This window comes from Danio aesculapii, chromosome 23 (genome assembly GCF_903798145.1).
Source record: "Danio aesculapii chromosome 23, fDanAes4.1, whole genome shotgun sequence".
In the NCBI taxonomy this organism is placed as follows: domain Eukaryota; kingdom Metazoa; phylum Chordata; class Actinopteri; order Cypriniformes; family Danionidae; genus Danio; species Danio aesculapii.
In genome coordinates, this window is record NC_079457.1 from 42307862 (window position 1) to 42320429 (window position 12568).

Sequence of the window (12568 nt, forward strand, 5' to 3'; positions counted from 1 at the left end):
TATTGATGTCCACATCGCAGTTCCGGCCGGCCGCGTATCTGATCTAAACTTTACCGTTGTGGTGGGCCTCAAAATGGGAAGGATTGGGAAGGAGAATTATTGTCGTTATATCAACCCAATATAACTGTGGACACTCTGTACCTACACACACTTCTGTCCAAACAGCTTCAAAAACATGATTTTCATCACAGGTGCCCTTTAAGTGATTAATTACATATGAGCACCAAGTGTGCTGGTTGTCACAAGCCATATAAGGTCCGACTGAACGGCTCCTTTAAGACAGTGGGCGGAGCCTTCGGTCTGACGTGGACAGCCCTTATAAATACTTTACAGCTCGTTGCTTTCCAGGATGAAAGCGGCAAGTTGAGCGGCAGAATTTTCAACTACACGTGCGTTTTGTTTAATATTTTGCGAGGAATATTTTATGAAGATACACTGGGATTACCCACAGCACTTATCTGACTTGTACTGGATATAAAAGACTGTCAAACACAACCCTACGCAACCCTACGAGACATTTAACCTGTGAGTAGCTTTAAATATTATTAAAGTTGCTGATGTTTTTACACTCTTTAAAGAAATGGGTAAAATGTTAAGTGCTGTTCACGGTGTACGTGCTTAGTACCTGAATATACAGTAAAAGATGATTCTCACCTGAGTCAGAAAGGGTTTGTCAGTGGGTGTGTGTTGAAATCGATGTAGAAAACCTGTCCACATATCAGAACAATCTTTATATTCACACTGTGCAATTTTGTACTTTACGAGCTGCCCTGCGTCACCCGGGACGACTGTTTACAAGACAACAACCGGTTGAGTACGACCTGTCCCGTGTAGTAGTAACCTGGTTTATCATTTACCACAGATGTTTGAACTCTTGCACGTCTGTAGTGGATCCGTGCCTCCAGCTCATTCTGCTTTCCTGTCATCTGTTTATTTTGTCTATTTAGTCCCCCCCACAACTATATTTGAAATAAAAAAAATGTCCCAGCTAAAAGTTTAAATATTATTATCATTGCATAGGTAATTATGAGGACGCCTGTGCTTGGGGATTAATTTTTTAAATAACCTTATTGTCTGATAAGTATGCCTGCTGATTCGGAGGAAATGAGAATCTCTTTAGGTATCGCAAAAGGAGTGCCTGTTGTCTGATGGGTGTTAATGAGCTATTATTGCATGCATTATTATGTAATTATATAATTAAAGGAAATAATTAATTAAGGTGAGGTAAGGTGGTGTATTAAAATAATTGAGGAGAAAACGTGTATGTTCTACCTGCAGGATCGTCAATGTAATTATATATTTAGAGTTTGTATATTAAATATTATTGAATTATATTTGAGAATTTATAAAAAGTTAAGTAATATTATATTACCCAAATTATCTACGCATTTTCTTTTAATTAATAATAGTTAAATGTTTTTAAAATGGTTGTTTAAAAATGTGTGTGTGTGAACAATATACATAATATTATATAGGCATTACTATATGTTTACATGTATTAAAATATTCCATTTGATGAATACAAAATATCATATGCAATTTGAGGACCAGAGCTTACGTTTGATAATATAATATAATATAATATAATATAAAATAATATAATATAATACACATTGCAATCACAGATGCCTTTCTGGAAAAATAAGGACCTGAGCTCACGTGTGCTAATATATTATATAATATAATATAATATAATATAATATAATATAATATAATATAATATAATATAATATAATATAATATATTTTAATATAATTTAATTTAATTTAATATAATATAATACACATTGCAATCCCAGATACCCTTCTGGAAAAATGTATTAATATAAAAATGCAAAACTTTAATTGAGCTCTTCAGAAAAAAAGCTCTATATAAATCCAGCTCTGTGCTATTTGGCAATGCCGATGTTCCAGAGAGTTGTGGATCAGTTCGTTCTTTTTGGCTCCTGTCCCAGGCCCCGCTGGTGACGTCCTCCTCACACCTCTTTCATGCCTTTATGGCAGGGCTTTAACCTCACGGATAAGAGCTGCCTGATGTTGAAAATGCACAGGCACTCTCCCCAACGCAAACGCACAAAGAACCAATTATGTTTTAACGTCGCATCTGCATGGAGGTCTTTGCTGGGAGAATTGGCGATTGTTAGTTTCTGCCTTTCACGGATCTGACTGAGGCAAAGCAGAGGCTGAGCATGTGATAAGTTGCATAATGGAGCCTGCATGGGTATTTCATTGATTACATTCTGACTTGCGCCCAGCATTCCAGCACATTGCTCACTGAATGGTTTTGTTTTCCAGCACAGATGCTTGATTGTGTTTTGCTGTAATGTCTTAAAGAACTGATGTTGCATCATAGCCGAGCTGTTTGTAATATCTGCCTGTCCGTATGTGACAATGGAAAAACTGCATATTCATGTTAAGGCACATGTGGCTTTTGCTAGATGAATAAATTCTTCAAAGAACTTACTTTAATTTAATGCGTGGTTAATTTAGTTTTCCTGTTTAAATGAATTAGATGACGTTTGTGGGTTAGATGCATTAGATGGACTTGATTTTTTATTTTTTGCTTTCAGTGCAAGCATATTGTTGAATATTGTGTAAAATGGTATAAATTGTGTAAAATAAATCTTGTGTAAAATGTTTACATTGCAGTGGTATTAAATAGTTACGAATAACATTTTATACATTAAAATATGCTTTTTATGCAAAAGTTTTGTATCTTTTTTATGTTCATGAAGCATGGTCTCTTCATTATTAAAATACAGGAAAATGGTAATATTGTGAAAAATTATTGCGATATGAAATCACTTTTCTATCTAAATAAATTTTAAAATGTACTTTTAAATGTATTAAACTCTTTTTTATTATTACTATTAATATTATTTTTATTTTATATTATTAATAATAATATCTTTTATTATTTATTAATAGTATTATTATAATTTTTTTGTTGTTGTTGTTATTATCATTATTATTATTATATTAATGTTATTATATTTATTATTGATGTTATTATTTTTATATTTCTTCTTATTATTATTATTATTACTATTATTATATTTCTTTTATATTATTATTATTAATAATAATATCTTTTATTATTTATTATTATTATTATTACTATTATTAATATTTTTATTTTATATTATTATTATTAATAATAATATCTTTTATTATTTAGTAATATTATTATTATACATTTTTTGTTGTTGTTGTTATTATCATTATTATTATTATTATTATTATTAATGTTATTATATTTATTATTGATGTTATTATTTTTATATTTCTTCTTATTATTATTACTATTATTAATATATTTATTTTATATTATTATTATTAATAATAATAATAATATCTTTTATTATTTATTAATATTATTATTATTATTATTACTATTATTATTATTTTTATTTTATATTATTATTATTAATAATAATATATTTTATTATTTATTAATATTATTATTATTATTACTATTATTATTTTTTATTTTATATTATTATTATTAATAATAATATCTTTTATTATTTATTAAAATTATTATTAAACATTTTTTTGTTGTTGTTATTATCATTATTATTATTATTATTATTATCATCATTATTATTAGTAGTAATAGTAGTAGTAGTAATATTGGAAACCGCTGCTTAATATTGTTGATCATTTCTGTTGAAGCTATAACAATAGATTTTTTAAGGTAACCTTTGATCAATTCAATCCTTCCATACTGTATAAAAGTATTTATTTCTTTAACAAACAAAAAAAAACCTTATTAGCCATCTTTTTGATGCTTTTCTTATTCTTTTGCAATTTTAATAATGGAGGGACAGTGACACATATAACTGAGCTTTTACCTTACCCATAAAATTGTTGCAATATTTTTTTTTAGGAAAATTACCATTGTTTAGAAAAATTTAAGATTGTTGAACATTGTCGATATATTACATTGACTTTTTTCTTTCTCTGTCTCCCTCCACACAGGGTTTCTCATTGCCAAAAGCGAAGTATTAAAGTCCTGTCTTGCTTGCCCATGGCTGGATTATGAGTTGTGCAGGTTCAGGATGGTGGAGACCCCCTCAGGCCTGAACAAACCTCCACTCTCTCTTCAACAGTATGGCCTCAGCTCAAGCGTACTGGGATCAACACCATGCCCACGAACCCATGGATAAGTGAGTGTGAATGCAGTCTGTATTATAACCCATCTGTTGCTCAGGTCAACCGGTTTTGACACATTCCATTTTGTCTTTTTTTCAGGCTGTTTTTTAGATTTGGTTCAGAGTCCATGGATCACAGCTTGAGAATGTATCAACAGAACTCTGCGAACGTGGGCTTTGAAAGTGAGTGAGTGCATGATATTGAATTAAATCGGCTCTATTGCAATCTGGTCACCCTCTGTTCTCGGAGCTTGTTGCGGATGTTTCTCAGGAAGCGCAGAAGGTTATAGGAAGTTGGTTGTATGATTGTCTGATAAGTCAATACTTTGATAAAGTCCCTATGTTGAGGCTGAAGCTGTATCAGGAGAAAGAGCCATTGAAAATAACACTTAAATTAGGACGACACTGTTATACGTTTAGATCACAGGTTTTCAATCTTTTAGCTTAAATTTGATTGATCAACCTTGAGGATTCTAAAATGTAATGGGCATCTACAGCTGTGGAAATTCTTAGTTTCTCTGGATTTATTAGATTTAGGTTTGAGTAAAATGCTTATATTTGCCTTATTTTATAAATTTCTGATAATGCTGCTTTTTTCAAATGCAAATATTGTCATTTAGAGCATTTTTATATTTCTTAAGAAGTTAAAAAATGTACAACATATTGTGTTATGAATATAACCATGAAGAAATGGTCATAGTTATTTTATGCTCGCAAAATGCTGTAAATGACAACATTTTTATTTTAAATTTGCAAGAAATGGTATCAGTAGTTAACAGAATAAAACAAAGTTTTAAACAAACACATTTTTTACCCATTACTGTGTAAAATGTCTTGCAATTTCTTCTTCTTCTTCTTCTTCTTCTTATTATTATTATTGATATTATTATTGATATTATGATTATTTTTTAATTTTTTATTTATTTATTTTTTATTGTTTGTGTTGTATTAGCCTCCCTGTTTATTTTTTCCACCATTTTCTGCTTAGCGGAGAGAAGATTTTGTTCAACACATTTCTAAACATAATAGTTTTAATAACTCATTTCTAATAACAAATTTATTTTATCTTTGCCATGATGACAGCACATAATATTGTACTAGATATTTTTTTAAGACACTTCGATACAGCTTAAAGTGACATTTAAAGGCTTAACTAGGTTAATCAGGTTAACTAGGCAGGTTAGGGTAATTAGGCAAATCAGTGTATAATGATAGTTTGTTCTGTTGACTATCAAAGAAATAATTGCTAATAATTTTGACCTTAACATTTTTAATAAAAAAATTAAAAACTGCTTTTATTCTAGCCCAAATAAAACGAATAAGACTTTCTCCAGAAGAAAAAATATTATCGGACATGCTGTGAAAATTTCCTTGCTCTGTTAAACATAATTTAGGAAATATTTAAAAAAAGAAAAAACAAATCAAAGGGGGGCTAATAATTCTGACTTCAACTGTATGTATCTCAATAAAATGTTGGAATGATTATTTTAATGTTTTTTTTTTCTGAATAAATGTGTTTATATAATTAATCCTTCTTTTTACTGCTTCTATTTCATGCATATCCTCCCTGTTAGCAATCCCTTGCAGACCCTAGCTTAAAAACTCCTCCATCAAATGGATTGTGTTCAAATCCTCAATTTATTTTCTATGTGTTTTCACTTCATAGGAAGGACGTCTGGCTCCTGTTCTCCCCAGCGTCTTTCTCCTAAGACTCCAAATCCTCCACAGCTGCTGTTTTCCTCTCAATGCCACCCACCTGCGGGAGACCAGGTGGTTCCGTCTTTACAGAAACTGTCTGTTTATGAGCACATGCCCCCATGTTCACCCAGGAGAACAACCAAGCCCCTTCCTCCCCTCCCGGATATAGGCGACTTGTCCTCTGATGAAGCAGAAGACAACGAGGTTGAGTTTTTCTCCAGCACGTCTGAGAGCCAATGTCTGGTGCCTAAAACCTCATCCTTCCAGTATGGCCTGCCAGGAAGACGCAGTTTTCGGGGAAGTGGTCAGATAAACTTTGCATATTACGAAGGCCTACAGGAACACCAGAAACTATGCGGGATGAAGCCTCAGTGGGAGCAGGCGGTAACGGAGAACCAACAACGACCACAACGCCGACTTCATCGCTCCAATTCTGGACCTGCTGGATCCTTTAAAGCTGCCAATTTCAGATCGACCAGCCTTCACCATTCTCCTCCTGCTTACTCGCAGGAAAAACCTGAAATCCCACCTCGAGTTCCCATCCGTCCTCGTCTCAGTGAAAGCACAGATCTCTGGAGAACATCAACTGATGACTTTGATGCAGACAAACCTCCTAAAGTGCCTCCAAGAGAGCCCATTCCTCAGGTCATCCCACGTGCTATTAGTCCCAAAAGTCTCCCGATTTATGTCAACGGGGTAATGCCTCCTACTCAGAGCTTTGCTCCCTATCCGGAGTACGTCAGTAAGGCTCAACACAAGCAGATCTGTGAGGGTTTGGCGTCTTCTCGTAGTCCCTGTATTTTACCCATTATTGAAGATGGGAAGAAAGTGAGCAGTACCCATTATTTTCTCCTCCCTCATCGGCCTGGCTACTTGGACAAGTTTGAGAGGTTTTTCAGAGAGTCCGACTCCTAGTGTTTTAAAGTCAGAAGTTGTTTGCTTGAGAAAAAAAAGGAAGGCCGGATATAAAGTGGTGTTGTTTGACTGAACTGATTCTTCAGTGTTATGAATTACTGTTGTGTTTAGGGAATGGACATGATGTCCTCAGAGAAGAACTGGTTACCGCTGCTTACATATGGAGAGTTACTCTGCTAAAAGTGTCCTTTGTTTGTTAGGGCTGCATGATTGATCGAAATGAAACAAAAATTGTGAATATAAAACCTCCGCAAGAGAAGCTTTAAGGTCTCTCTTGCAGTTTTTCACCTTAAAAGCTAGGTGGTTTAATATTTGAAAATAAAAACTGCCATGAATTCAGAGGTGTAAAAAAATATATATTTTATTTGACATAGAAATATTACAATATAGTATTCCATTTCTAGATTATTATTATTATTATTATTATTATTATCTATTATCTTTATATGTTTTATGTAATCGTTTTGATAAGCATAATAAATCTGGAACATTATTTCAAATTGCTTAATCACAATCAACAATTTTATCTGGAAAATTACAATTATGTTTAACCCCCCAAATCGTGTCACCCTATTTATTGGTGTATGTTTTTGTTGTTGTACTTTTTCCATGCTGTATGTTAAATTAAGAGTGTGCAGTATCCTTTTATGAAGGAAAAAGATGAACTGTTACACTGTTAACACTGTGTAACCTGAGTATAAGCTGGTCTTATTATTTTCCCCCTCTCTGTAGTATGGAATGCTATATTGCGCAACATGCATCAACAGTATGAATTTAGAAATTGCTGAAAAATGAAAACAGTCAAGTATTAGCAGTAATGCTCATCTGAATTTTGAATAATTTAAAGAGCTTTTTGGATGTTTTTATAAGCCAGGTCCTGAACAATGCCACCAGTGAAAAGTGTGGTGATCAAAATGAGTTGTAAAGGTACGATTGGCAACAAATGGAAAGGACTGGGCATAGGGGTTAGTATTTAAGTCTCATTGTGAGCATTAATCGAAGCGTTTCATCCTGTTTCTTTCTTTACTGGCCACTTAGATGAAATACAAACCTATCTGTTTGTTTCTTTAAAGATTGGCACTTGCAGTTTCATTTTGCTAACGTCTGTTACAAGGGCAGAAATGCCACTGCCTTGCCATTTAGTGTCAAAATGCTGGACACTGGGTGCAATTCAGCTGTTGGTGAATGATATTTTGCTTTCTTTTTAAATCGTTTACTATGAAGTTGCTTCACTGAAATATTTACTACAACGGAAAGTCATAAATGGAAGCCCATGATTGGTTGGTCCTGCCCTTGTGTTTCTTATTTTTGTTACTTTAAGTTGAGAGTTATTTTTATTTTATTTTTTTTTTATCTTGACATTATCAGACCAGTAGTTGTTTACATTTTGAGCTACTTTTGTTTTTGTTCATCCAACGAAATGACCTGTTTTCTGTGTGAAGGCTAATGTTAACTGACTTTGTTTCATCTGCTGAGGAAACATGCACTTCTAAAATGTACAGTATTGGTGTAGTTTTTCACACCAGACTATTTAAATAAAGTAACTTATTTGTATGAAGATTCTTTGATTTATTTGAATTGCTGTGTTGTGAAGTTTTTCTATTACAATTTCAAACTTAAATGTACTCATCATGGCACGCCTTCTCATATCAAAGGAATAAACCACGATGACATCACTTATCTACTATATATGAGGAGTGAATAATACAGATTATTTGTGTTCAAACCGGTCTTTACAAGTCAGGCCTGGCAGCTCCACTGGCTTATCAGTATGCTAAGGTGAGGTGATATCAGCTTTATTGTGATTCCAGTGTCTTTATCTCTGCTGTTTGCTCAAATCCATGATAGTGAGGAGACTGTTAAGTCTTTAGGAACTTCAGCCTGAGTCACTTCCTTTTAAAATACCACCACATCAATGTGCGAAAAGTTACAGAGAAGTGGAATATTTCTAAAGTAAGCAGCCCTCGGTGACTCACAACTGTCCTTCAGTGTTTCTGCTGTGAATACCAAGTGTTGTTTCCCCTGATGTAATTGTATGACCATATATAACTACCAAAGGAATTAAATGCTGTCTATAAATGCTGTACGTAAATGTTACGGCTGACTCGGTGTAAGAGTCCACGTTTGTTAACGTTTAAAAACTGAATATGAAAACTATGTCTATAATCTCCGTAGCGCCATCCACAGGTCCTTTTTTGTCAACAAACAATGAAAATAACCCACAATAAAAAAATACCATTGTAATGAGTTGAGTAAATAATATGGTGTATTTAAACCTTACTATAGTAAAGTGTATTATACTGTGTATTATAATATTTACACCTCTTTGTTAATAATTGCTATAGCTAGTGTAGTATCAACATTGAACTGATGAACTGTAATAAATACTGTTGTATACTTTATTTTGAACTGCAGTAAACTGGTGTGGTATAGTATTATAAATATAGAAATCATTTACAGTATTGGGCGGTTTGTTTATATTAGTATAGTTGTTGTATTATCACAGTAACTGTAGAATTACCACAACAGATTGATTCAAGTTCTTTCCAGTATGGTTGAAAAACAGTATTTTTTTCATTTGGGAAAATGTAAACAGTCAAGCAGCGCCATCTCTTGTCCTAAGTGAGAAACATACACTCATCAGCCAGTTTGATCTTGCTAGAAAAATATCACATTTTGCCTTAAAAACTGCTATTGTGGCATAGACTCGGCAAGCTGCTGGAAACATTCATTAAAGACTTTGGTTTATATCGATGTGAAAGCTTCAGTTGCATACATGACAGCTAGGATATTAAGTAGACACCCATGTTCAAGAAATCAGAATTATTTATTTATATTTATGTATATACACACTATATATGTGTATACACTCTCTTATATATAAACTTATTTTTGCTAACAGCTTTTTACATAAATGTAAGTGTGTATATAGTTTTTTATTTTATTTTCTGAACATAAATTCTGACTGGATAGTGGATACTCAAAAGCAACTCTAAGCCTTCTTTCTTTTTTTTAAATGTTGTTCTGACATAGATTTTGTTTGATATTTATTGTCATACCAATAATTTAAAAGTCAAACAAACTTTTATATATATATATATATATATATATATATATATATATATATATATATATATATATATATATATATATATATATATATATATAATATATTTTATATAATATATAAAAGAAAACACTGCATTCTACTGCCAATTTATAACTACCGCAGATGTTCAATGTTTACGAACTGACACTGGGTTCTCTTCTGAAGGGCTCAAACTCGATTCCTGGAGGGCCGCAGATCTTCTCCATTTTTTCTCCAACTCTAATTAAACACTGCTGTTTAATTAGAATCAATTAATGTGTTCAAGACTACTGTAGACTATTAAGCAGGTGTGTGATGGAGGTTGCTGGAGCTAAACTATGCAGAGCTGCGGCCCTCCAGGTATTTAGTTTGACACCCTAGAGCAGTGTTTCTCAACCACGTTCCTCGAGGACCACCAGCACTGCACATTTACCTTGTCTCCTTAACCAAACACACCTGATTCAGATCATCAGTGCATTAGCAGAGACTGAAAGACCTGTAATAGTGTGACAGACACTCAATTAGTCAATTAGTTTGATCAGGTGTGTTTAATTAGGGTTGGAACTAAATTATGCAGAGCTGCTGCCCTCCAGGAACTGAGTTTGACACCTGTGCTCCAGGGATTACAGAATAGGTGAGCTCTTCCGAACTGAGGGTGTGACACCAAACAACTTCCCTGCTCGAAAGTGTCATGGCCTGAAGTGTCCTTCATTCCAATGGGTCCTTCGAAGTGGACAGTTTTGACCACTTCAGTCACCTCAGTCATGATATTTTCAGGTGTCCTTTGAAGAGGGAGTTATTTTATTTTATTTTATTTTATTTAAATAAACTGTTGGGAGTTCGTGGAGGTTAAACCACTGTTAACGTTTATCTCCGTGATCAAAGTTATTTGGATATGGATATTTTCTGTATAGATATTTTGATATTTTAACTATTGCAGTAAATTAATATTCTGTACGATTAGTGTATTTTCAAGTTAAATAACTCAAAAACATGAGTTTGGGCGTGACGCTGCATCTTTACCGCTAGGTGTCAGCATTTTTTACAGTCAATGGTGCCAGCACATTAAAGTTTTTCGCATCCTCAAGTTTACCGTCTGCAGCAGCAGGTATGCTAGCACTGATTTGACCGCCGGGTGTTTTAAGCAAACATTCTGTAATTCTACGACGTGAGCTTGGATTTTTTTTAAGGAAACGCCACCCCTGATGCAGGTTACGATAAGGTAGGGAAAGAACGCCTCTCTGTAAAGCCAATTTAATCAAAAGTCCAGGTGTGTGTTTACAGTAAATGTGTTAATTTGCACGAATGTGTTAATTTGTGAACGAAATAACAAAATAAAGTTACAATAACATATTGTATTGCTTTAGCTGGTGGGCAAACAAATAACAAGGGATATGTTTACATTAAAGAAAATATTAAGGATAGTTGTCGTTTGCCAGTCCCTTTGTTGTTGCAACACTGATTTGATACATTTTATGTTGCATTTTAGGTGTGTGTGTGTGTGTGTGTGTGTGTGTGTGTGTGTGTGTGTGTGTGTGTGTGTGTGAGAGTGTGTGTGTGTGTGATCAGATCAATCAAATTAATATCTCGAGAAGATGTCTGTCTGCCAAAGAAACATGACTACTACACTCTTTTCTAGAATAAAACCTTTTTTTTTTGTAAAGGAAAGCTGCCTAGTAAAGGTTTATATTCTCAAACTAATTTAAAAAGAGATAAAAAATGTTCTAAGGTTAACCCTCTTAACACCACTGTGCAGATTGATGTAATGTTTTTCTTATCCAGTAGATGGCAGTAAAACCCTTTAATCTAAAATCCACAAGGCAAAAGCTTTTCATTATGTATTTCGCGCTTTTCACTAAGTATGCTAAAAATGATAATATTCTAATAATGGAATAGAATTTATCTTAAGATTATCCTTAAAATAACTTCAATATACTTTGTTCAGATTTCCACAGACATTTTCTTCATGAAGTCTGCCTTTTTCCCACAGCCCAGAATCGTTTGCTACAAATGTGAGTGGAAATCTGCTGTTTTCTGTAACTGTCTGCGACAAACGAAACGAGGAGCTTATGCCTAAACTTTATAAATGATTTTTAAATACAAAGAGTGCTGTTGTTAAAAACGTTATAGTGATTTAAACCCTGTAGCTAATTTGTAATTGGCCAAACTGATGGCGTTGTCCACTCTGTTTTCCCCATAATCAGACTTGAAACCATTTAAGCAATGCGAATTTAACGTAATTATGACTACATTGCCATACAAATCCTACAATAAATACAAACTCTAAGAATAGCTCATCCAAAAATGGAAAATCCCTGTGTCCTTGCAAACCCGTATGACTGATGTGAAAATGTTTTGAGAAGTTTTAGATCCATTAATGAAATGTTATCTGTTTTTTATTTCATAGGTTATTAAAACATGTTGGAACAAGCTGGAGTGACATGAGGGTGAGTAAATTTTAACTTTTGGGCAGACAGTTCTCCTTTAATTAATACTCAAAACTTCATGAAATGTCATGCTGTATCTTAAAAAGAACATGTACATAATGTATGATATAAAATAATAATAATAATAATAAAATGATTCCTCTGAACTGAACTAGTCTAAACCCCTGGACCCGAATGTGGAAACTTTTACTGCTCTCTATTTAGTGCTAAAATGAGATGAAAACACTACCAGAAGCCATCTCACTCTGTTAATCACCTATTGTGCCA

General features: G+C 33.2%; 1 protein-coding gene across 1 annotated transcript; it reads left to right on the forward strand.

The window, feature by feature from the left end:
- Positions 1–357: 357 nt before the first annotated feature.
- Positions 358–8324, forward strand: LOC130217621 (ERBB receptor feedback inhibitor 1). The gene is made up of 4 exons (XM_056449761.1): positions 358–525; positions 3981–4168; positions 4254–4336; positions 5820–8324. The coding sequence occupies exons 2-4, from the start codon at positions 4113–4115 to the stop codon at positions 6764–6766; spliced, it is 1086 nt and encodes a 361-aa protein (XP_056305736.1). The 5' UTR covers positions 358–525; positions 3981–4112; the 3' UTR covers positions 6767–8324.
- Positions 8325–12568: the final 4244 nt, after the last annotated feature.

What these genes read in the sequence shown, in the direction of transcription:
- LOC130217621 (XM_056449761.1), top strand. Translation starts at nt 4,113, where the DNA reads ATGGCCTCAGCTCAAGCGTACTGGGATCAACACCATGCCCACGAACCC. An exon ending in GCCCACGAACCCATGGATAA is followed by an intron (nt 4,169 to 4,253) that starts GTGAGTGTGAAT and finishes TCTTTTTTTCAG; the next exon opens with GCTGTTTTTTAGATTTGGTT. An exon ending in TGCGAACGTGGGCTTTGAAA is followed by an intron (nt 4,337 to 5,819) that starts GTGAGTGAGTGC and finishes TTCACTTCATAG; the next exon opens with GAAGGACGTCTGGCTCCTGT.